General features: G+C 38.3%; 1 protein-coding gene across 2 annotated transcripts in view; it reads right to left on the bottom strand.

Moving 5' to 3' along the window:
* The window catches only part of LOC132158298 (protein capicua homolog), a 50,942-nt gene that overhangs the window by 2,126 nt on the left and 24,014 nt on the right, over positions 1–24,802 (bottom strand). For both annotated transcript variants that reach the window (XM_059567647.1, XM_059567648.1), the window contains exons 6-20: positions 24,554–24,736; positions 24,323–24,455; positions 22,920–23,107; positions 22,713–22,845; positions 22,447–22,544; positions 18,688–19,546; positions 17,214–17,353; positions 16,929–17,089; positions 16,554–16,735; positions 8,367–8,834; positions 7,942–8,264; positions 7,571–7,725; positions 5,203–5,354; positions 4,946–5,080; positions 4,728–4,853 (exon numbers count right to left, since the gene is read on the bottom strand). In XM_059567647.1, coding sequence (XP_059423630.1) covers positions 4,728–4,853; positions 4,946–5,080; positions 5,203–5,354; positions 7,571–7,725; positions 7,942–8,264; positions 8,367–8,834; positions 16,554–16,735; positions 16,929–17,089; positions 17,214–17,353; positions 18,688–19,546; positions 22,447–22,544; positions 22,713–22,845; positions 22,920–23,107; positions 24,323–24,455; positions 24,554–24,736 — 3,436 coding nt within the window. The remainder of the gene's footprint in view (positions 1–4,727; positions 4,854–4,945; positions 5,081–5,202; positions 5,355–7,570; positions 7,726–7,941; positions 8,265–8,366; positions 8,835–16,553; positions 16,736–16,928; positions 17,090–17,213; positions 17,354–18,687; positions 19,547–22,446; positions 22,545–22,712; positions 22,846–22,919; positions 23,108–24,322; positions 24,456–24,553; positions 24,737–24,802) is intronic.

Consider the following 24,802-nt stretch of genomic DNA (forward strand, 5'->3'; position numbering starts at 1 on the left):
TGCAAAGACTTGAATAGACATCCTGCGGCGCGTTTCGCACGAATGAGGCGGCGCGAAAGAAGCGATTTGCACGATACATGTGCTAATTTTGATGCGCGAAACGCTGGAGTTGAAAAATCTGAACTTTGTCGAAATTTCGTGCCACGTTAACCAATCAAGAGCTTGCTCTAGTAGTGACGTGATTACAATGTAGCAAGCGGAGGGAAAATGCGAAACAACAATGGAGGACAAAGTCATCGTCGCTGTATGTGGATACCCGGATCTGTACTTCATACTTTTACAGAAACATGAATAAAAAGGATTAATTGAATAAAGACCAAAGATCACCTGTTAGTAGTGTTGTCACGGTACCAAAATTTCAGTATTCGGTACCGATACCAGTGAAAATCCACGGTTCTCGGTACCAATTTCGGTACCAAAGCAAAACACAAAAATATGCTAATTAAAAAAAAAAAAAACTTTTTAGCACTAAAAATAAAACCAATGCCATTCTTTATACTTATTTACAATTGTGTTTAAAGTTTTTCTACAAGTTATATAATTATGAAAAACAGTAAACAAGTTTCACCTAAATTTAATTTGTCTTTTAATTTATGAAATTTAAACACATTTTATTTCTGGTAAATAAAGGGGATTTCTATTAAAATTAAAACATGTAAGAAATATTGTGATTTATTTCTTTACAAAATATAGTTTTATAATTTTTTTCAACAGTAGTAGCAGTATCACATACATTTTACTAAATAATATTAATATTTCTAGCACAATGCCTTTATGTAAAAATTAACTTTTAGGCCTAATGAATGCATATTTGTCATTTTAACTGAACTTAAGACTGGTGGTGATGCTTAAGATATTTTTGGTCATTGAGGGTTTCTGTAAAAAGATAGTAATAGATCATATTAATTATTATTAAAAGATAATACTACTACTAATTCTACTATCATACTAATGTATATCCAATGCACTATGAATTGATGAGCTGCTGGGTTCATGAATATTAATCACGTTGTCTGCGTTCGGTCAAACTGATTTGCTGAAATCAAAACAGGGACGGTACTAAATCAGCGCCAGCCAATGATATTGCCATTTGCGCATTAGCTCCGCCCACTACCGGAGAAACCGGTATGTCTTCTGCTTGTTCAAAAATGAATATGAATAATTCTAAATGAACTCCATTAGAGGAAAAGACAATAAAGAATAGTTTACATATAGCGTGTCGATTCAGCGTGGTAAGACTCTCGCTCTCTCTCTCTTTTGCATATGTGAGAAACTGAAAAAATCGCTTGATGGAGAGAGAACTCTGAAGCTCAGATGCTGAAATTAATGCAAGCGTCACGCGCTTCAGTCTATGTAGTATACAAACGCGCACGTCCCTGCCATTCATTAATTCACACAGAGAAGCGCAGAACACGGTTCATATTTCAAGCAACATTTGCGGCTTAACATTTACAGATACTGGTCCATATGGAGATTTGATTAATTTATGCTAACTTTGACAAATTCTATGACTGTCCATATTAAAATGTAAGTTTAATTTTCATGACTGTATTTTGAGATTCCGTCCTCATTTCCTGCTTCGCGGAAATCATAGCGCTGAACCGGGTTTGAACGGGACCTCGGTACTACCGGTACTTAAAGAAACCTGGTACCGTCACATTTACATTTTTTTAATACCGACTTGGTACCGAAGTACCGGGTCTTTTGACAACACTACCTGTTAGATTTACCCAAAACTAATTATATTTTAAGTTGAACCTCTAAAGAGACATCAGAGCCAGCAGCACATATCAGAAGGTCTAGCCGAGGTGAGACTGCTCTAGGTGGATACATGAGCTCATGCTGATCGTGCAGAGCTCACGTCTCCGACATCGGTGAAACACATTTTTAAATAGGCGCTGTCTTTATAAATAAAGCGCATATTTGAGTTTAAAACAACTACATTCTCGCCTGAAATACTTTTAAAACTACATTTCATGACACAATAACAGTAATATTTTGAAAATTATCCGAATAAATGATGGTTGAAATCACAATGCTGCGTGAACTCAACTGGCAGAAGCCCCTCCCATGTTGTGAAGTTAATTTCACGAGCGACTGAAGCGAATAAACTCAAAATGTTCAAGCGTCCAACTATGCACGAATAGCCAGATTTATTTGCGCAAGTCATGTCTGGTGTGAACGCACAGTGATCATGTATGCGCCTAGAGCACTCTCAACTCTAGGTCCTTCTGACATATGCCGCTGGCTTTGATTTATCTTTAGTGGTTCATAATAAAAGGAGATCATTAAAATAATCCATGTGACATCAGGGGTTCAACCGTTATTTTCCTATGAGAATGCTTTTTGTGTGCAAAGAAAACTAAAATTTTACTAAAAAATTTACATAATTTACAGTTTGATATGAATGTAAACAATGTATCCACAAATATACATTGCACACATTGTTTACGTATGTGCTAATAATAATTATAATAATTCATTACATTTATATAGTTTTCTGGGCACTCAAAGTGCTTTACATAGAAGGGGGAATCTCCTCAACCAGCACCAGTGTGCAGCATCCACAGTGCGCCAGAACGCCCACCACACACCAGCTTATTGGGGGAGAGGAGACAGAGTGATGAAGCCAATCAACAAATATGGGGATGGTTAGGAGGCCATGATGGTCAGAGTCCAATTGACAAATTTGGCCAGGATGCCGGGTTAAGGCCCCGATATACTTCAAACGAAATCAAAGAACGAACTGAAATGACGTCATTGCGAACAAAATCAGGCAACAAAAGTTCAAAGTTCTTTGTTTTGGCTCCTAAACACCTTTGAGCTACCATTGGTCGATGGCGGTTACGCAGTAGGTGGGTGTGTTCTAGAACTCTGCCTTCTTAGACGTGCGATTTTTTCTCCCCCAGTTAATTTCTCATTCCACGGAGGTCAGACAGGAGAACACATCTCTGCGACTATCTTGCAGGCTGTGCACAGTCCAATCTTGAATGTTTCAGAGACATTGTGTTGCTTGGCCCCACAAGCTAGTACTCTGAGTGTTGAGGCTTAGTCTCTCCGTAGTGGAACTCACATACCATCTACTCCCCTTGTTCTTGTTCTTTTTCTTTTCTTGCCACAGAATAGATCAATGCTAATGCCAGATGTTTACGAAACTGATCTTCTCTCACAGCCGCGATCGTTGTTGTGTTTAGTGGGCGGCGTAACACGTTTACAACCCTGCTTCCAGCAGCGCAGGGGGGTCGGAATGTTTGAAAATAGAATACTGTCGCTTAACCTTTACGAACTTCTTTCTTGCCCTCAAATGAAGAATGAAAAAGAACTTTGTTTGAAGTATATCTGGGCCTTTACACCCCTACTCAATAGAGGTGTACAACTACTGATACTCTCCAAAATGATGCCAGGGTGACATGGAGGAGATGAATTGTTGAATAAAGTCATTATTTTTGTTTTCTTTGCACACAAAAAGCCTTCTTGTAGCATCCTAAAATTACAGTTGAACCACTGATGTCTGAACCACTTGCTATGTTTCTGAGCCTTGATCTTTAAGGATTCTTTCTGTCTATGGGAGGGTCAGAAACCTCTCAGAATGCACCCAAAATATCTTTAATTTCTTTTTTTCCGAAGAAGAAGGAAGGTCTTACAGATTTGGAATGATATGAGGGTGAATAATTAATGACAGCATTGTCATTTGGGTCCCTTTAAGGACCAGCAACATAAAAATAAAGATTCTCTTAACAAGTTCTCACTTCAATTTTGTTCTCTTTCTCACACAAAGCCACTGCACGGCTTCAGAAGTTTTGATGTTTTACGATGCACTGATGGTCCTTTTTTAAGCTTCAGTCAATTTTTTTTGTTACCGCATGAAAAAGGGCAACCAGAATTTCAAAAATTTTGTTCAACAGACATGCTCAATAGACAAATTTAATATAAATGTGGACATGCTTTCCACATGTGTGTTAGACCATGAGAATGAATCTAAACTTTTTTCACAATTAAACTCCAAAGAAACCATTTTATTTTCCCCTAAATTCTGTTAAATTTTGCTTTTTATTTTTTATGATTTATTATAATTTATCAATCAAAAATGGTGTCTAATAAAATGTAACAACAATTTAATCAATCTTTTAAAATGTAATCAAATGAAAACGAATCAAATGAACTAATTTACAACAAAACATTTAAATTAAATTAATAAATTAAAACAGACTAAAAATATATTGGTATATGATATTCCTTACAAATAATTATAATATTATTATTATCTAGTAACTTATTAGTAATACGTAATATATTACAAATATAGCAGCATAAGATAAACTAAACTTATTTCATTAGTTTGCCATGAAGATCTTTGAGTTTCAGTGTGTATTTGATGGTAGTTTCTCTCCCTGTGAAGTGACTCAGCTGCTTGATATGAGGTTGTTGTTTTTTTATCATAAATTTAAAAAAAAGTAATAGTTTATAATAGCTAGATTTAAAAAAACACCTGAAACATTCATATTATAGATTTATTTTATTTTTTTACTATAATATATATTTTATATTAATATTTTAAGATTCCATTAGTCTTGTTGAAATCCATGGGTCGAATGAATAGTGTTATGTCAGTAGCATCCATTTTGGTTAAGATTTGTGCTGTGATTGGTTTGTTCTTTACTTTACTTCTGTGCTGTCTGTAAGCTGTGTGGGTGGTACAGTATTGTATAAAAGTGTGTGTGTGTTACCTGAGGGGAAGAAGCCATGCTCCTGGAATAGCTGCATGACAAGAGCTCTCCTCTGATCAAGAGTTCTCCTGAGAGAGGAGTAGGGCACCTTTTCAAACTCCAGCTCCCCCAGAATATCCTCTCCATCTGTACCAGATAGAGAGAAAATTATAATGTAGTTGAATCAGAATAATATAGGCTGCAGAATGATGATGGTTTTGTGGGTGGTGAAGTATTACCTGGCCTATCAAAGGTGAAAATGTCCCCCTCACACTTTGCAGCACTTTTAGGTGTGTTTGGCTCTGAACTGCAGCTAGATCTGCGGTGGCTTTTCCTTTTTGGAGAGATGGGATCTTCTGTGGATGAGTCCAGGTCTGTTGAAAGGGGGAATGAGGGCTAGTTGATTTGTGATTTGATAGACATGAACAAATGAATTGACGCAGCTATAGTTAGATTTCCCACTGAGCTGTTAGAGAAGTGTGAATGCTACTCTCACCGGTGGAGTTTTTTCTCTTCCTGCGGTAGCTGCCCAGTATGGCTCGTGGGGAGGTGGCCAGACTCTGCAGGGTTGGAGAGGGCAGAACCTCTTCTGGACGGAATTCTGGCAGCTCTGCAAAGCGCTCCTCAAAGTACACTTCTGACAGGACCCTGCACACATCACCAATCACAAGATTTTGACTACGCTATACATAGAGTGGGGTGCAAAATCTGAAAACACGTATATTTTTTTCCCCCATTTAAGCCTTTAAAATAAATAGCAGTTGGTAACACTTTAACTAGTTGCTTATTAGCATGCATGATACTTGCATGATGGCATATTGGTTTATTAGTACTTAAAAAGCACATATTAATGCCTTATTCTGCATGACCATATTTTAGAACCCTTAATCTGACCCAATGCTTAAACCCAAGAACTACCTAACTTACTATTAATAAGCACTAAATTAAGAGAGTGAGGCAAAAATCATTGTTGGTTAAAAAAGTGAGAATTGGTCCCCAAACTAAAGTGTGACCATGCAATTAATTAATGTTAAAACATTTACGATTCTGCACCAGGTCACTAATCAAAGGAACACTTTGAGACACTTATAGGAAATTCATTCAAATTAGTCATTTCTAAATACAATTATTCACTAAAACTGTTATAATAATAATAACAACATAATTTGTAATGCCAAAAATGCAATGCAAAATTATTTTCCCTGTTGATCTATTGTCACATTTACATTTATTGAAAATTTACCTGAAATCCAGTCTTTTCAATAGAAATCAGAGTTGTCAAACGATTCATCGCAATTAACTGCATCCAAAATAAGTTTTTGTTTACATATTTTGTGTACTATGTATATTCATTATTTGTATATAAATACACACATGCATGTATATATTCCAGAAAAAAATATTTTTATATATTAAATATATTTATTTATAATATAAATATGAATATAAATAAAGAGATGTAAATACATGTAAATATTTTCACAATATACACTGTATGTGTGTGTATTTATATATACATAATAAATATACACAGAACACACACATATATTATGCAAACAAAAACTTATATTTTGGATGCAATTAATCTACCCAGGAATCCATATGATTAGTAATTTGATGTGATGGTGCATCGTGTTCAAGATAGTCAAATTTATTTGCTGCATCGATCAGAGAGCTGTACGGTTTAAAAGTGACCTTACTTGAAAAATGGACCTTTTGCCAGCAAAATTTTACCTGGTCTTTTGAACTCTGATTAAAAAGTTATTACTAGCGGTTGGCCAGTATTGTTTTTTTGACAGCTGATGCCAATATTACGGAGCCCCGCACATGACATGCAGGAAAAGATATTAGGCTAAATCGTGTGCACGATTTACTAATTCGTTCCCTCAATGTACTAAAACGTGCACACGATTTATAAAGAAAAAATATTACTATATACTATATAAAGCTTATATATGTAAAAATTTGTAATTATTATTTTTATTTATTGTATAAATAATCTAAAAATGATTTAAATGACTTGATTCTGTAATCCTATTACAGTATTTTTCACAAATTAAAAAAAAAAAAAAAATTATATATATATATATAGTTTGTGTGCATTGAGAATCTTTTTTTTCAGATAAAGTGATATAAAATGTTATATTTTACACTAATTTTACATACAGCACACAGTGAAAACGACATGAATACGACAGTGGGCAAGTGGATAAAGTGCAGCATAATTTAAAATGACGAGTTTAAAGTTTGTTGATTGTGCATCTACTGTGAAGCTGAACTCTCGTTCTGTCCACATTCAACTCAGACAGACCGACCGTCACACAGAGAACACGCAATCATGCAGGATACAAATGCACTCACAAAATCTCACTGCTGGATTCGACCAAGTCTGCAAGGTTTGTGAAATTAAATGTTTATTTTTTTTGTCATTTGTTTAAGTGAAAATTTACTGAATGCCGATGGTAAAAGGGAAAGTATTATAATGTTTGTTTTTCTTTTACTAAAAATATAAAAGCAATCGTTATAATACTTTTTGTATACCTTTTAATTCCTTTGTTTTACAGTTCTATCTGATTAGACAGACTTCAATCCGTATCAGAAAGAACTGTTTAACAGCGACAGCAAACAATGAAGAGAGAGAATGTGAGCACTGTGTGCTCAGGCGCTGCCTATCTCAGAGCCGTCCAAATAAGTCTCGAATGCACTGGCCAAACAGAAAAACTTATCACCTGATGCAGATATTGGAAATATACCAAATATTTCGATATATCGGCCAAAGCAAAAGTAATTACTACCAACATATGATGAACATGAATCTGGAAATAAGTCATAGTACAAATGATGCCATATTCCATGAAACATACTTGTCAACAGAATCAAATGGTCGTTTGAGTGGTGGGGGCCGGGCCTTGATTTTTTTAGGTGGTGCATCTTTATCACCATGAGACTGAGGCGGAGCAGGATCTGATCCAGAGGGTGAAGGTAATGGAGAAGAAGGGTGGGATTCCTTCCATTCAGTCTGGGTAGAGCAAGAAAATGAGTGAGTGAGCGGAGTAATGTTTTTTTTTCTTTTTTTTTTTGGCCTATTACACATTCAATTGATGTAGTATTACTTTTCAAACACTGCTTGATTAATCAAGTCTGACATTTAAAACCTAATATATTTGACAACTAACACTGATATAAAAAAAATCTAAATTTAAATCTAACTGACAGCCAGGATAATGACACTAACCTCCTTAGCATTTGCTTCTTTGCCCCGGCAACTAGGCGTAGCACTCTCCGCTAAAGAGTGGGCGGGGGCATCTGCAGACCCCTCCTCTGGTGGGAATGTTGCAGGCGAGCTCGTCTCAGCTGCCTTGTCTACCTCAAATGAGAACCGACTGCCACTCTCTTTGTCCTTCTCTCGCTCTCTCTCTTTCTCTCTGTCCCTCTCCTTTTCTCGTTCTTTGCCTCTCCCTCCTGCATCATAACTGCCCACTGGGATGTTGGCCACTGTGGCTTTCACTTTCTGAGGAGGTCTTGGTGTCATCAGTTTGGGTGTCCCTGGAGCACTTCCTGTTGAAAGAGAAAAGAGCGACTGTGTTTAGTCCTAAAGAAATCACCACTGGGCAGCATCATGAAAACAGACAGGCTTTATGATGGTAAATTCTATACTACCAGAATGGGAGACTTGAGCAGGGCTTCCAGGCTGCAGTGGCACTGAGGTGCCCAGTGGGGGCGCAACTGAACTGCTGCTGCTTTTACTTGGGACCTGGAAATGTTTGTCTGGCTGTAATAGTGAAACCTTCTCGGCCTGTCTCTCAGAGGACTGTGTGTAGACCTGACTGTCCATGTGCTGTCTGTCCAGTGTTCGTTCCTGGTGCAACTGTCGCTCATAGTGTGTGGATATGTTCCCCTGCCTGTCCGAGGTTACAGAGGTCAGAGAGGTTGTTGTGGTGTGTTTAGGAAGGATGTGTGGAGATAGGCTAGAGGAACTGGACACTGTGTACACCACACTGGGTGACACCGTTGCCCTAGACACCACACCAGTTGCCAAAGTCACATTTGTAGGGGTGTAGATGGCGGTGATGGCTGGAGCGTGAGGGGCGCTGGGAGACTGGGCAGGGGCCAACAGCGATGGCTGACCTGGTGAAACAGTAAATAACAGCAATGCAACCAACTTTACAAACACCAAAAATGCAAACTAACACAAAAATTTGCTAAATGTATTTGTTTATTTATTTTTAATTAGAGATATGACCAAAATCTTATATCACAATATGAGTAATTTTATTTCATGGTAATGTAGGGCTGTACGATAAATCGAAATGAAATTGCAATAAGGCAAAAGCTGCTATAGTCATGCACAACTTGTCAATGAAACACAGTTCTGTGATGAGTAGTAAATTTCCATCAGAAGGCCAGAGGGCACTTTCGTGCGGAAACTCCAAAATACACCCTACAGATGAAATCCAGGAAATTCCCACGGGCGTAATTTCCTATGGGGACAGGGGGGACATGTCCCCCCCACTTTTCAAAATCCCGTTCGTGTCCCCCCCCCACTTTCAAATTAGTTTGTTATGATTTTTTTTAACCGCGCGCCGTCATCGTCACGGAGGAGCAGGACCGAGCAGAACAGACATCCTGCCTGTCTGTATCGATGCGCGCGTCCGCGTACAGGCAGGGACGTCTCGTGCACACTCTAAATAGTGTAAGCGCACTGAAAGTTCTACTGAGCAGCCGGTATCGCAGTCAGTCATGAAACGCCAGCAACAGATGACTTTAATGTCTTAATGGATGAAAAAAAAGAAAGGAGATGTGAGTTGGTTGATTCAGTAAATTAGCTCAGCTCAGGGTAATCAAAATGTCTGTCTACTTATTTTTTTACAGTCTACGGTCTACACCTGTTGATGAGCTAACGTTAACATACACTGTTGCAAGGTAACTTCAGACCGTTAGCTAGCTACCTTAACATTAAATGTTGCCTAGAACATTCTGTGTCCACTTTAAACAGCAGCTTTTTCTGTCAGCAATGTATGACAAGCAGACTCTGGCTGCTGTTATAGGCTACTAAACTCATTATACTCAGATGCAGAAATAAAATAAGTCTTAATAATAAATGTTTTTCTAAACTTGAGCTATTGTTGTTCACTTACAATATTTGTTCATTTAAAATGGAAGTTAATTTGTAAAAATTGATTTACTTGTTCAAAGAAAAGGCTTAATGTTGAGCTAGCCTGAGTTAGCCTATATTTTATATAGTGTTAAGGTTATGTGGTGAGCCCGAGTATAGTTTTACACATCAGCCCAGTCTAGTCTGTAAAGTTATTGATACGCAGTCAGGTTTTTTTTTACACATTAATCTGAAAATGAATGTGGCACACCCAGTTTTTAAAATGTACATCCAGAGACTCTTTTCTGGCTATGTGGACTCGATATGATCATAACTCAGTTGTTTTCATATCAGAGCACAGATGAGGTGGAGCTGCTTCAGAACAGAGAGGGTGAGATAGGGAAAAGCAGTAGCAGCACAACGTTACAGGTAGGTTATGTGCTGTATGAAAGGCCAGGTGATTTTGATTTGTGTGTACATGATAAATAGTGAATACAGTTTGAATATTATCAAATTAAATGTTCTTCTTCTAGGAGCCAAATTGCGTGTTGTTATTTGTTTAGAATATTTTTTTAACATGGTCACATCATCACATGGGTGTGGTTTTATATTATTTACCTGCTCACTTGTGTGGTGGGAGAGAAACAGAATCAGGCCCTGATATTTTTCTGTTGACTGTTATAATATAGTTTCAGTTGTGATGAACTTTTGTTTATTTTTTTTATGCCATGCTTTCATATCAGAGAACAGATGAGGTGAAGCTGCTTATAGACAGGGAGGGTGAGACAGGGAGAAGTAGCTCAGAGTTGCAGGTATGTGCTGTGTAAAGGGTCAGGTAATTAATTTTAATTATGTCATGTCAGAAACAGGCTAGCACATTTTCATATTTCATAGGTGAGACAGGGAACAGGTGCAAGCGAAGAAGTGCAGGTAGGCAGGCAGGATGCTGAACCCAACCATGCTAACCTGAAGCTCATTGCAGTGCAGCAGCTCACCAACAAAACGCTAAGGTTCCAAGAAAAGTGGTACCGTGAATTTCCTTGGCTCCACTACAGTTCAGGAGTCAATGGAATCCTATGTTTTTTCTGTGCTCAAGCTTTTGGGCATGAAAAATCAAATTTGGCCAAGAATGCAGATCCAACATTTGTCAAAACTGGTTTCCGAAACTGGAAAAAGGAAACTCAAAAATTTGCAGAACATGTCCAAAGCAATGCACACAAAGTTGCTGTCACTACCCACTGCCAAAAAACAAAACCAGTAGATGTCCAGTTATCTTCAGCCAAAGCTGCACAGCAACAGGAATCAAGACGGTGTCTCCTGAAAATTGCAGGCTCTGTACAGCTCTTGGCACGCCAGGGAGCTGCTCTTAGGGGCCATGAAACTGAAGAGGGTAACTTAAACCAATTACTGAAAGTAAGATGTGAAGATGACCCTGGCTTAGAGAAATGGCTGTCACACACACCTGTGAGAAACCTATGAGATACCTAACACTATAAAACATATTATACACATAATATCCTTTCACCAATTAAGATTTATTAGTTACTCCATAACATATACAATTAGACCATAAATGTTATACAATTACTGCAATCACTCCGAACATTTTGTACAGGAGGCATAGCCCATGGAAACTTCTTCCACCTGAAAATCTTGTCAGAAATATAAGTAAACTGAGGACATTCTTTCTAAATAAATAAATCAAAATATTAAATAAATGTGCAAAACCAGCAGTTATCAATATCAAAATCAGTTTGCTAAAAACAAACAACATTTTTTTTAATAATTTTCCATGCATAGTGTTTAAACTTTTGCATTGTTTAACTTGTTTAAGGTTACAGATTTGGCTTTTTTAAGTAGTGCATCAGTGAAAGTCTCTTTGTAACAAATGCTGCCTTTGGAGGCAATCATGACTTTTCTTGTCACCAGAGAACTAAACATCTCTGTGCTCATATTAATAGATTATTATTAATGTTGAAAAGAGCGGAGAATATATATATATACATATTTTCAGGCTTTTTCGGGGGAATAAATTGAAAGAACAGCATTGTTTGTTACATTTGTTATAGTTACATTTATTTGTTACATTTAAATTATTTACATCAAGCTTTTGAATGGTATAGTATTGTATATTGTTATTGAAACTTCATAATGTTTCACTTGATTATACATTTAGTCAGGAATTATAGTTTGGAAAAATTCTAACTAGTAAAATGTTATGTGAAAACTAGTACAAGTATATAAATAATAAGAGACTTACTCATGTTTACTATATCTGCTGAATAGAGGGCTTCATTCTTTTCTGAGGAAAATCCAAATCTCAAATACTCAACCAAATCACATTTTGGGGTGAATTATATCTTATTCCTCTCATCGCGAAGCAAACAGTAAAATAAAAATAAAAACTTTATTTAACATTAGAATCTGAATAGAGCGTTCAGCGCGGGGGCGTGGTCGAATTGGAAGATAATGAAGGGAGATGTGAAAAACAGACATCGAGTTGTTTTCATATGGATTACTTTATCACAGACTATTTGTTTTTGGCGGCACTTGTTTAGGTTAAAAGGAGACATGTCAAGCTTTCTATAGATATCTCTCTCATGTCTCTCTGTTGAGTATTCACTGAGTTACAGTTCATTTTAATGATGTGTTTGTAAATGAAGATCAGCGCAGACAAAAGCTGCAGACAGCACACCTTGTTTGTTATCTTTATTTTATAAGTGCACAAAGTTTTGTTGTTATTATGTCTGTATACAAATAAAAGTAGACCCTTTAGAGATTCGATTTTGCTCTTATCTGTACGATCAAAACTGAAAGTGTAATTTAAGTTCTTTTCGGGTTTATCAGGAGAAAATGACTCATAATGCGTATACGCGTTAACCGACTCAAGAGGGTTGAACAGAACAATTCAAAACGAAAAAGAAAACAGACTGCTCTCTGCTTAAGTAACGTTAATCCGTATGAAATGTGCATTTCTCTGACGCGTTCACTACTGCGAAGATCGCGAGACAGCATCGTCAACTTTATCTTTGCAGTCGACACGACATACAGAAAACACTTGTTTATTAATAATTATATTCATAAAATATTCATAATCATTACTTTTGCCGGTTCTTTGTGACAGCTTTTAGGTGCGTTATTGGCAGCGCCACCCTTACATGTTAGCCTACATGAACGCGTGAACTGAACTGAGCTCGTCACAGCTGGACTGCTTGTTATGATGTCAAGGTCATTTTTAATGTTCATAAATTCAATTAGGCTAAACATAGCCTAAGTGTTACCTTTATCTTATGTTAATCAGCACCTGGCCTGTCTAAAACCTTCTAGATTTTAAGCCATTCCACCACTTTCCTAACTGCCAACTAAGCTTGTGGATAGGAGGGGCAGGTGGGCGGCGGGTTAACATGCACTTCTCTGATTGGCCGAAAGCTTTTCACTCCACTTACATGTTGTGGATCAGCGGCAGAATCAGCGTCATATATTGCATAGAAACTGAAATCGGCGAAATGCGAGATGCAACAAAATGCGTACCTAGAGAGCAACGAATCGTACAAGAGTACTTATGGGTCAAAATGCGCGCAGAGTACGAAAAATGCGTACATGTTGGCAGGTCTGCTGATGCCCTGGATTGGGTCCACAAGCTTGGCTGTCTGTACAAAATGTCAGGCAAATACAAAACAAAATTTGTGAATATTGCAGCTGCAGCATCTGGGCCAGTTAGCAACCTGCAACCCTTGTGTCAAACAAGATGGACGACCAGGACTCCAGCTACTCAGCTTAGAGGACATGGCCCAAACAGATGCCTCAAACACTGGTGTGACAGCAAGAGGGCTGCTGGAGAGGTTTGGAAAAGGTACCACAGTTTAAGGGCTCATGATGGCCACTGAAGTAATTCAAGAGTTGGAGTGCCTTAATTGCACACTGCAGAAGCGAACAGAAACAGTGTCTGGTATGATCTCTGCAGCAGATTGTGTAAGGACCACCCTGAGGGCAAAGAGAACTGAGGAGAAGTTCCAGGAGATATATAGCCATGCAACAGAGATGATTACCGAGCTAAATATTGAGCCCATAACCATGTCCCACATCCGCCGTCCACCAAAAAGCTTCATTGGTAATGTCACTACTGCACTCACACCTACAACACCAGAAGAACACTACAGAGCTGATTTCTTCAAGGTGCTGGATACTGTGGACATCCAGCTGAAGGAGAGGTTTGATCAGGGTAGTCTGAAAACACTGACGAAGCTGGAGGAAGCCCTCCTAACTGGGGATGTAGACACTGCTGTGTTGGACCAGTATCCTGAATTAAACAAAAGGTCACTGAAGGTGCAGCTGAACATGTTTAAGCTCCAATACTCATACACAACCACTTCAGAGGCCGCAACTATTCTGAGGAAGCAGTTGCCTGAAGTCCGTGGACTTTTCAACCAAATTGAAGCACTTGTTCGACTACTTATGGTTGTTCCTACTGCCTCTGCGGAAGCAGAGAGGAGCTTCAGTGCTTTGAGGAGGTTGAAGACCTGGCTGAGAAGCACAATGTTGCAGATTCGCATTAACAATGTAGCAGTCTGTCACATCCACAAAGAAATGCTGGATAAAGTCAGCAAGGAAAACATTTGCCAGGAGTTCATCATGGCAAATGACTACAGGAAGCATGTGTTTGGTTCTTACATGTGAGGAGACAGGACAGTATAGAAGGTTGAATAGTTAGTATATGGAGAAATGGGATTGAATTGATAGATGGAGGACAATGAAAAAATATCTTTATATTAAAGTTACATGTTTGTTTTTATGTTTGTGAGATTGTGTTTCAATTTTGCAACTTGTGTAACAAATAATCTTGAGTACCTGCGGTTTGGTGGATGTGTCTCTGACAAATGTCAGATTTAACAGTTAGTTTGAAATAAAAGTTTGTTTAACAGTGGAAATTGTGTTTCACATTATTTAAATTATATTCACACACAAAACGTGAAAATTTTTAGTGAAAGTTTTTGACTTTATAAAATGATTTCCTCAAGTCTTGGCTATTCAACAATAAATAAAGTAAGACATCTTTTTCTTATACATAGTAGCCTATTATTTTTTTTGGCAGAATTTATCATTATAAACAACAAATTATTTCCTGGATTTTGTATCAACATAGTCCCTAACTGTTTGTAAATGGAGGAAATGGGATTCAAATCGAAAACCTTTTTTCCCATTTTGTGTCCCCCCCACTTCTCAAACCAAAGTTACACCCTTGGAAATTCCTATAGGGGTAGCTGAATAAACAGAATATTTAACTGCTTTCATTGATTCAGCACGACTAACAAACACAGGACTACAACAATATATGATTTCTCTGAGTTCTTATTATAATTTTCATTATAATAAAGTATATAATAATGCAAAGTTAATCAACATAGACTTTATCACTGCTTAGAAAAATATATGAAATATTCTGCGTGCCTTATTCTTATCATCTCAGAAGGATTTATTTCAAACACTTGAATGACGTTGTGAAGTGAGTTTGGAGTAAAAACATCTTAAATGTGGTTTTTCATGTGCTTTCAGATGGAGCAATATTTATCACACAGAGCCTCAGTTCACTGAGAAGCTACGCAAACTGTGTAAATGGTGCTCTATCTGAAAGCATATGATGGCGATTTACTATTGATCACAGAACCAGCTTTACTGATAAGATGCACATGACTATTGCAATCGATTAATCATGCAGCCCTATGGTAACAATATATATCACATTATAATTTTTTTTTTATTCTTGCTTTAAATAAAGTTATGATATCAACATTTTTGATACCATAGAAATTTAATAGTTTTTCCATCACCAGTGTCAATATCACAGAAAAGCTAATACTAGCCTAAACTGCAAAAAAAAAAAAAAACTCCTGACAAGTAAACAGTCAGCAATTGAATATGAAAAGAAAAGTACTTACAAGCAATAAGACAAAACTACAGTATAACAAATAAGAAATGCTACATACATTGTACAAAGTAATCAAATAGAAGATAATTGTTGTCTCTCTCCAGGACATTTATGGAACCCATCTCACCCATAAAGCACTCTGCATTGCAGGTGATCCCACCCACTAGTCACACAGCTTCTGAAGGACAGCTTCATTCATCAAGCTGTCAGGAAGCTGAACTCGCTCCCGAACTTGCCCCCCCAATTCCCTCTTCTGCCCCAGGCATCACTGAACTATGACCCCCCCCCCAGATCCCACATCCCCAGGTCCTTTCACCCCCCCCCCCCCCAACTAAAATACGATGACATGCACCAGCCACTTTGTGCAGCATTGGTCTGCTCACTACCTCATTCAGCATAGAACTGACATCCTTCTACTAACTCTTCAGTCAGTTTAAATAAAATAACTGCTCTTTGAGCCCTTTGTCACTTTAGTCAGACTGAATATAAAAAGTCTCTCAGACAGCATGCTGATTGCATTTCAACAGCTAAAAATAACTTGTTATTAAACCGCAATGCTTAAAAACACGTGCAAATGTTAAGTTTTCGTGACGACGTAGCACAGCAATGTCATGTGAGCCTGTAACCACGATAGAAATGATAGTTCAAAATCTCTACTGGTTGAAAATTTCTACTGCTTCAGCATGTATATTGCCCAACCCTAATTTGTATTTATTTTTTTAATCACAAAAGAATATATAAACAAAATATAATACATTTTTTAAATCAACTGACTGCCCTGAAATTTTTAAACGTATTAAATTATTTAAACTATGAATCCACTAACCTGCAACCAGTGGCTGCACCAAAGTCTGTCCGGGATGAGCGATCGCTGCAAAGGTGGCCAAGGGTGATGGAACATAAGCAGATCCAGGTGTTGCTGAAGCTGTCTGAGAGGAGGAGCCTGTTGTCATGGGAACTAATGGCAAAGGAGAAGGAACCCCAGGAGTGGACTGTACATAAGTGATTCTGAGGGAGAAAAGTGATATTTACGGAACCAGATTAGACAGCTTTTACAAAAAGTGAGAGCAGCCATGCAAGGTTATTCTCTAGTGCTGCAGCACTTCAGGAGTGTGGGAGTTGTTAAAATAAGAGTGGGGGAGATGTTTGTGCCTGTGCGGCTAGGTGAGTATAAGTAGGCCTGTGAAAGAGTGCGTTATACCTTGTAGGTGGGGGCGGTAGCAGCACGGTCTGAGACGGGGTAGAGCCTGGGGCAACCACTGTAGCTGTTCCCATAGTAACAGAAAACGGGCTCCCAGGTTGCACTGGTCCCGTCGAGGGAAGCTGCGACTGGACGACAGGCATCGGAGCAATCTGAATAATCTAGAAAGAAAACAGGAAGAAATGCTAATCAAAAAAGATCACAAATTATAATTATCTCAACAAATTACCCAATTGATTATTCAGTATTAATTTTTATTTAAGTATTTACCATTTGAGATCTCACCTTGCTTCCTGCTTGTCCTCCATTCTGTACAGGAAGAGGAGGGGCTACCAAGGGAAACTGCTGAGAGGGGGCAGTAGCAGATCGCACTGTTGCCATGGGAACCAGCATCTTGCCCTGCAAGACTGGTGACTGTGTTTGCACTGCAGGAGAAAAAAAGAAAGAAAGAACAAAGTGTTTAAAATAACTGGGTCTTGCACAGACCATCTTATCTGGCACAGGACAACACTATGGAGAACAGCACCTGAACATGATGATGGCTGTGAGCCACAGTACAATGAAAAAGACAATCGGCACTTTCACACATACAGGCTTTTATGGAAATTAACAGCATTTTTCTGTTTGGAGATCATGTGTTAGAGCCTCTTCAATTTCCTGGTACCAGTAAAGTTTCATTTTGGTGCTATGTGTGAACAAAGTGGTCTGCATTAGAATTAAACCACAAGGATTATGATTCATATGTATATAAAGTGCATAAAGCTGTCTACACTGCAAGTGTGAACTGTGGTTTGCCCATTTTGTTGCGATATACCTATGTGATATGGCGTCTATTTCTGACACAATGCAGTGTTCCATTAAACTCACGAACTGCCTGCAGTTCATTCACAAACCCCAGTTAGGGAAACCTTGACATAATGTAATGTTTAAGGCACTTCATCTTGTAAGTAACAATGAATGGAATATATTTTCCATTCATTGGATTCCATTCATTTTATATCAATATGCTACAAGATTATCCTATTTAAAATCAATGTGAACTAGTTAGGTCAAAAGTAATTGAAAATTTATCAAAAAGTAGTCTGATTATATAACATAAAATGTGTAATGAATTGGACTACATCACTAACTACAATTTTTGTCACTTAATTTGGAATCAGTAATGTACTACAATTTGTAAGTTATCTACCCAAGTTATCTTTTTTTTTTTTCCTGCACATACTAACATCTCACAGCTGTTTTTTCTCACTAATTCGTTTGTCCACAACACTGGCCTAGGCCATTTTCATGACTGAAGATATGACAAATATAAACAATGTTGGTGAGTATGAGCGATATATACATGCAAATCTTGTATTGTATATATTATATATATATATAAAGTGACAAAAACATTGGACTAGGATTAAACTTTCTAGTGCCAAGCTTAGTGCCTGGGTTCGTACATGCTGTAAAATCGAGTATACTTTGAAAGGCTATTCGTTCAGCACATACGCCAAGCATTTGTATCAAAACTGTAGTATACTTTTAGTAACTCATTCGCAGTGGACTGGATTTGCTCAATCTAAGAAAAATTCAAAATTCATTGGCTTTTTCATGCTGATGTAATCTGGCAATTTTATTGCAATGTAACAGATTTTGTGTTGAAATGGCTACTGTTTTCAAAAGGAAAAGTATTAATATGATGACACATATTGCAACAAGTTAATTATTCTTTAATATCTCTTAGTGTGTTATTAAACCGTATATATATCCTCACCTCTGGTTCCTGGGCTAACTACACCCACAGCAGGACTGGAGACGTATCCCGACTGCTTCCCGTTGGCCAACGAGGCGTGAGTGGGCAGAGCTGTAGGTAGGGTGAAGATACTGGTTGGCTGACTGGCCTGCTGAGGGGAGGGGCTCTTGGGATTGTTGGTAGAGAGGGTAGGGAGAATGTACTGGACCTGTGTTATGGGTTTTTGACCTGATAAAGGCGTTATTGAGGCAGAAGAGAGAATGTGCGACTGCAGAACGGGCAGAGGAATTGGACCGTTACTATGAGTAAGTGGGGCTGATGCTTGGGAGGCTGGGTTTTGTGGAGGAGGTGGTGTGACAAGCTGTACGGCGGGTGGGCCTTGGAATGTGCCTCCCAAAACTATATTGGTCACTAGTCCCCCTTGAGCTCCTGATGAACTAACAGGATTGGGCGATGATGAGGAATAGTACCCACCCCCTCCAGCTGAAGCTGTTGCTGGGTTTCCTGTGGTTCCAGGTCCAATGAAAAGCTGCGTTTGTGGTGGAGCGAGTTTCCGGTCATGTGGGGACTTGCTGGCGATCGGCACCGGCGTGCTGACCACAGGTCGCACCACATTAGTGACAACAGTGGACGCCACTCTCACCGCTCCTAGTACTGACGACACTCCCCCGGCAGAACTGACCAGGATGGACTGACCCCCAGAGGGCTGGGACACTGCTCCTTCACCTTCCCTTCTTTCTCCATCACCTCCCTCCACTGCTCGCTTTCTCTTTGATGAAGCATCGCTAAAATGTCTAGAGGTGGGGTAGGAGGAGAGAGACATGCTCCGACCGTGACCGGGGCCATAAGATGAGGAGCAAATCACAGGAGCAAAAACTCTCTGATGCCACGCATGTGATAAAGCAGCAGAGAAAAGAGGAGAACATCAATTAGCCAAAGACAGCAAGCATATGTAATGTCACTTATCCTTTACCAGTTAATAAAAATACTGTGCAATAGACTTCTGTAAACTTCCTTAATAATTAAACTAGGAAAATGCTTTAAGACCACAAGCTATTTTCTAGTTCTACAGGGAGAAATTTGTTCTACATTTCACCGTTTTTGGGGACTAAATTCATCAAGGCACAATTCACCCGAAAATTGTCATCATTTACTCACACCAATGTCATTAAAGATGCCTGTTCACCCAGATGAATGTTTGGTGTAAAAAAAATCTATGCGATAAACATTAAAATTTTAATAAATGGTTCTTATTGCGCCCGTTCAGACCAACATGGACAATGGTATTCAGCCATTGGCATTCTCCTTAACTTTTATTTAATTGACAAAAGTACAAAGAAAATATTTCCAAAGTTTTCACTGACCAACATAAATGTATTTTGTAAATATGAAAAATTTTTGATTTTGAACACACTCCAAAAACTTTGGGAAAAAGGCATGTTTAATGCTGAGTCACATCAACCATCCTTTTAATTACAACGTTTAATTGTTTTTCGAATTGAGAATACTAACGGTTAAAATTTTGCAAGCAAAATTTTTGTCCAGTCTTGCTTGATATAAGACTTCAGAAGCTCAGCAGTCTGTGATCGTCATTGTCTAATTCTCCTTTTTATGACTGTTAATACATTTTCAATAGGAAGTAGGCCAGTCTAACACATTCACTCTGTCTCTACAAAACCACGCTGTTGTAGCACATGGAGAATGAGACCTGGCATTGTGTTGATCTAATAACCATGGACTTCCCATGAAAGACATCTTCTTGATAGCAGTATATGTATCCGTACAATCAATATGTATCCATGTCAATAGCACATATGCCAGTCACCCATGCCGTTTGCTCTGCTGCACCCCCATTCCATTACAGACGTTTTGCTTTTGCTTCTGTCGCTAATGAAAGTCTGGATGGTCTCTTTGGTCTTTGGGACTGAGAACCCAAAATCCATTTTTCCCTGGAAAAAAAGGTTTAATCGGATAATTTAATTGGATCTATAAATGCTGACTGCTCCGGGTGTATGTTCACGGTGTGTTCACTTCTCACTGCTGTGTGTGTGTACTTGGATGGGTTAAATGCAGAGCACCAATTCTGAGTATATGCTACCATACTTGGCAAATGTCATGATGAATTTTCATTCATTCACTTTCATTCATTTTCATTTCATATTTTCAAACTACAAAAAGGAAAATACGTAGGCTATACAAACTGTTCTTTATACTCTTATATACTTTATAAGTCTTTCGTAGCCATACAATCGATTTGAACAGACTGTAATTTCAGTCATTGTTCACTGATAATGAACTCTGAGAGCCACAGCTCTGAAAATCCTAAATGTCATTTTTAGTATGTTAAAATACAGCAATCAAGTTATTTTCTTAGGGATGTTGCGGTGACGGATTTTTTCCACCGGTTAATCGACGTGTAAAAAAAACGGTAATCCCGGTGTCACCGGGGTTGCGTGTCGGGGATTTCGGGAGGCCGAAAATGCGGTCGTGCAGACGTGCACACGTCTCAATTTACTTTCACTTTAATTAGCGGCAATTCAGTAGCATTTGTTTGAATTAATCATGGGTTAATTTATTTTATTCTTAATAAAAATACACAAAACAATAAGACACTCGCTTGTATTACACACATCTTTATTGCAAAATGAATAATAACTTAACACACCATGCAAAAACTAAACAAAAGCACTTATGAAACACCTTTAAAGTGCATTTATTAACAAAACGAACCACTGCACACATCGTGCAAGTATCAAACAAGACTCGTTAAATAATTATAAATATTCGTTAAATAAAGTGCCTGCCTTTTTCAGCAAAAAAAAAAAAAAAAAACACTGCACAACCATCGAATATGAAACGAACGAACATCAAAAACTTCGTTAAATAAGGTAGCCTACCCGAATAATCACTGGACACTTAAGTGCAAAAAAAAAAAAAACTAATATAAAAATTAAACTCACGTTAAGCTGTTAAAAAAAAGAGGTAGGCCTATTAACTGCATACACCGTACAAAAAAAATTATAAATATGCTAAATGAGAAACAATAAACGAAAAACCTTCATTTTAAATTGCAACAGTTCGCTTTGAAACCAGATCTTCTGCCATCCTTTGCCAGTTAGCTCGCCTCACTCTCCTCAAATGATAAATGAAATCGGACACCTGCTGCTTTACTGCGGCGCTCGTTCCGCTTACGCTAAATGACACTAAACGAAGGCACGTAGTCACTAACTGAATTAAGTGCTTTATCGCTATAGGCTAAAACTTCAACACGATGGGGACGGTGCCGGTGGTCAAGTGCTATGACCGGTAGGTGGGTTAAACACTGTGTATCACCGGTAACACCGACTATCGCAACAAGCCTATATTTTCTTATCACTTATTTTCATTTAAATTCAAGAACTAATGGCATTTGGCACCAATGACGTCAAACCTGGTGTGACACGTCCAAAGGTGCCATTTTTTAACTGATCTTGAGCGAGAATGAGATTTTAGAGCTTCAGCAGAATGAGCGTCTATCAGTAAATAACATCCTACATTATGGCCTTATCCTCACATTAAGTAAATGTAGGCTTAAATATAGGACAAATGTCATCCTCCACTTTCACTGTATGATGAAGCAGAATTTCTTTAATATTTAGTCTTTTGTGGTTCTCGGAGCAACATGAGGCTTAGTAAATGATGACAAAATGTTCATTTTCGAGTGAGTTATTCCTTTAAACATTATATTTTGTACAGATCAACACAGACAGGCTAACAGATGTCAAATATGCGAGATGATACCTTGCGTTCTCCTTCATCTCCAGATCCATTTTCACTATCACTGTCTGTCACCCTCTCCTTACACTTTAGGTCAATGGAGCTGCCTGGATATGAGTCATCTGAATAAGACATTACACACAATAATGACTTTTATATAAAAGTCAATAACACAATTGCTAATAAATACAAAAGTCTTGATGAATGACATCAGCACTTACTTAATTTGTTTTGGAAAACTCTTGTCAAAACAAGGAACCAAGAGTCTTAAATGATGAAGTCTGACTCACCAATGACATCATCATCCCCCTCTTCTTCACAGATGACCATACGCTCTTCGTCGCTTGTCATGTCCTCACTTACCCCCCTCTGTGTCTGAGAGAAAGCAGCCCGCCCAGCAACCTGACCACCATCACCACACATCTAAAAATACAGAAAGAGTAAGTTGAGCATGAATCTCTGAAAATGTCTCACTTGCACAAGTGTGCATGTAATACCTGTGTGAGCTCAGCGAGTGCCTGTGGATTGCTTCTCTCGCTCCTCTCCAGATTGTGCATGGCGCTCTGAGAGAAGGCACGAGGACGAGGCAATTGACTATGTCCCTCACCTCCAACTCGCTCTGACACCCTCACCATCCCAGGCCCCACACCTTTGAGCTCCATTCCCATTGACACAGATGGAGGTTCTGAATTACATAAGAACAATTTGATGTTATGTTTTGCATTCACAATGGAAAAACTAACCAACAGGCTACAACAACAGAGTGCAAAAGTCCACTTTTTCTGCGGCCTTGGTTATTGAAGTATTTTCCTCATTCATTTTTACCCCAGGGGTTAGAAAAATTTATTTGTGAAAGCCTTACAAGCCATGACCCAAACCAACCACCTACAAGGTGAATCACAACGTTCAAACTTTTATTTAAAGCAAGAAGTAATTGAATATTGGGCAAAAAGTGGCAAACTGATAGCTTCAATAAAAGCATATATATTGCTGACTAACAACGTCATAAAGTTCTGTCCTTAAGCCAGCGGTTCTCAATACCAGTCCTCGCGCACCCTAGCTCTGCATATTTTTCATGTCTCTCTGTTAACACACCTGATTCAGATAATCAGCTCGTTAGAAGTGAGCTCCATGCATGAACTGTGTTTCCACTGACATGGTCCCTACACAGTGTTCATTCCTCCCTACTCCCTGAGCATAAATAAAATTGAAATTCACGTCTCGCACACTTCAATGCACTCTGAATGGAACATATACGTTCGCTTCGAACTGGAATCATGGCAGAATATCCTGTGATGTCTACTACTACAGATAAGATGTAGTCGGGTTATAAGTCTCTCTCACTTCAGAAAAATGAACTTTCTTTTCCTGTCAGGTGTTACACTGTGCTTGTTGCACGCATTCTTCAATTGCTATAAACTAAATGCGGTGGCACACGTTGTATATCACTACATTATAAATACAGCTCAAAAGAAAATATGAGTGTGCAACATTGTAGTTATGTTGGTAAATTATGAAATAACCAATACCAATTAATCACATAACTTGAAAATGTTTAACATTTTTTAGGAATTGGGTCAAGAGAAGACAAGATCTGATCTTCAAAAATCTTGAAAAAGGGGATTGTCTTATAATCAGGTATATCTTATATTCAGAAAAATACAGTAGTAGTTATCATCATAAAGAAAAGCCTTACTGATGCAAAAAATCACCAGCTGAAAAAAAACCTTGTTGTTGAACCCTGAAGCAAAATCCTTTCAGATATTAAGAAGACTGATAAAATATTTAACAAATAATTACTTTAAAAAATGTGTAACTATAATCCATGCACATAACACCATATAATCCATCCATAACACTGCCCACAGTGACAATCTTCACTTCTTGTCCTGTTCCACACCTGTGGTTTCTGACATGCTCCTCTCACGGATGTCTTTGCCCCCTGGAACACCACGGCCCTCGCTGCTGGATTTCTTTCTGTCCTTATTACACCATTTCCAGTCAGGATGTGCCTTAAAGTGTGCCTCCTTCACCTGTAAATGAGTGACAAAAACATTTACGGGGGCTGGAAAGACTTAATGGGGTTAATCGGGTGTCTAACCATTAATATCTGCAAGACGTTTCCAGTAACCTGAAATGCGAGGTCATGGTATTTCTGCTTCTCTTTGGGTCCCAAAGCATACCACCACTCTCCAAGTATCTTGCTGACAGTGCGGTTGTCCTGGTTTGGGTGTCTCTGATGAACCAGTGCACGATGCCGCTTGCTGAAGATCATAAATGCATTCATGGGCCTCCGGATGTGGTCTTTCTCCCTCTGTAAAGTGAAAGGGTAATAAGGAATGAGTAAATGAGTCTGTGTGAAAGAATAAGGCTTTCACAC

This window comes from Carassius carassius, chromosome 15 (assembly GCF_963082965.1).
Source record: "Carassius carassius chromosome 15, fCarCar2.1, whole genome shotgun sequence".
Taxonomy (NCBI): domain Eukaryota; kingdom Metazoa; phylum Chordata; class Actinopteri; order Cypriniformes; family Cyprinidae; genus Carassius; species Carassius carassius.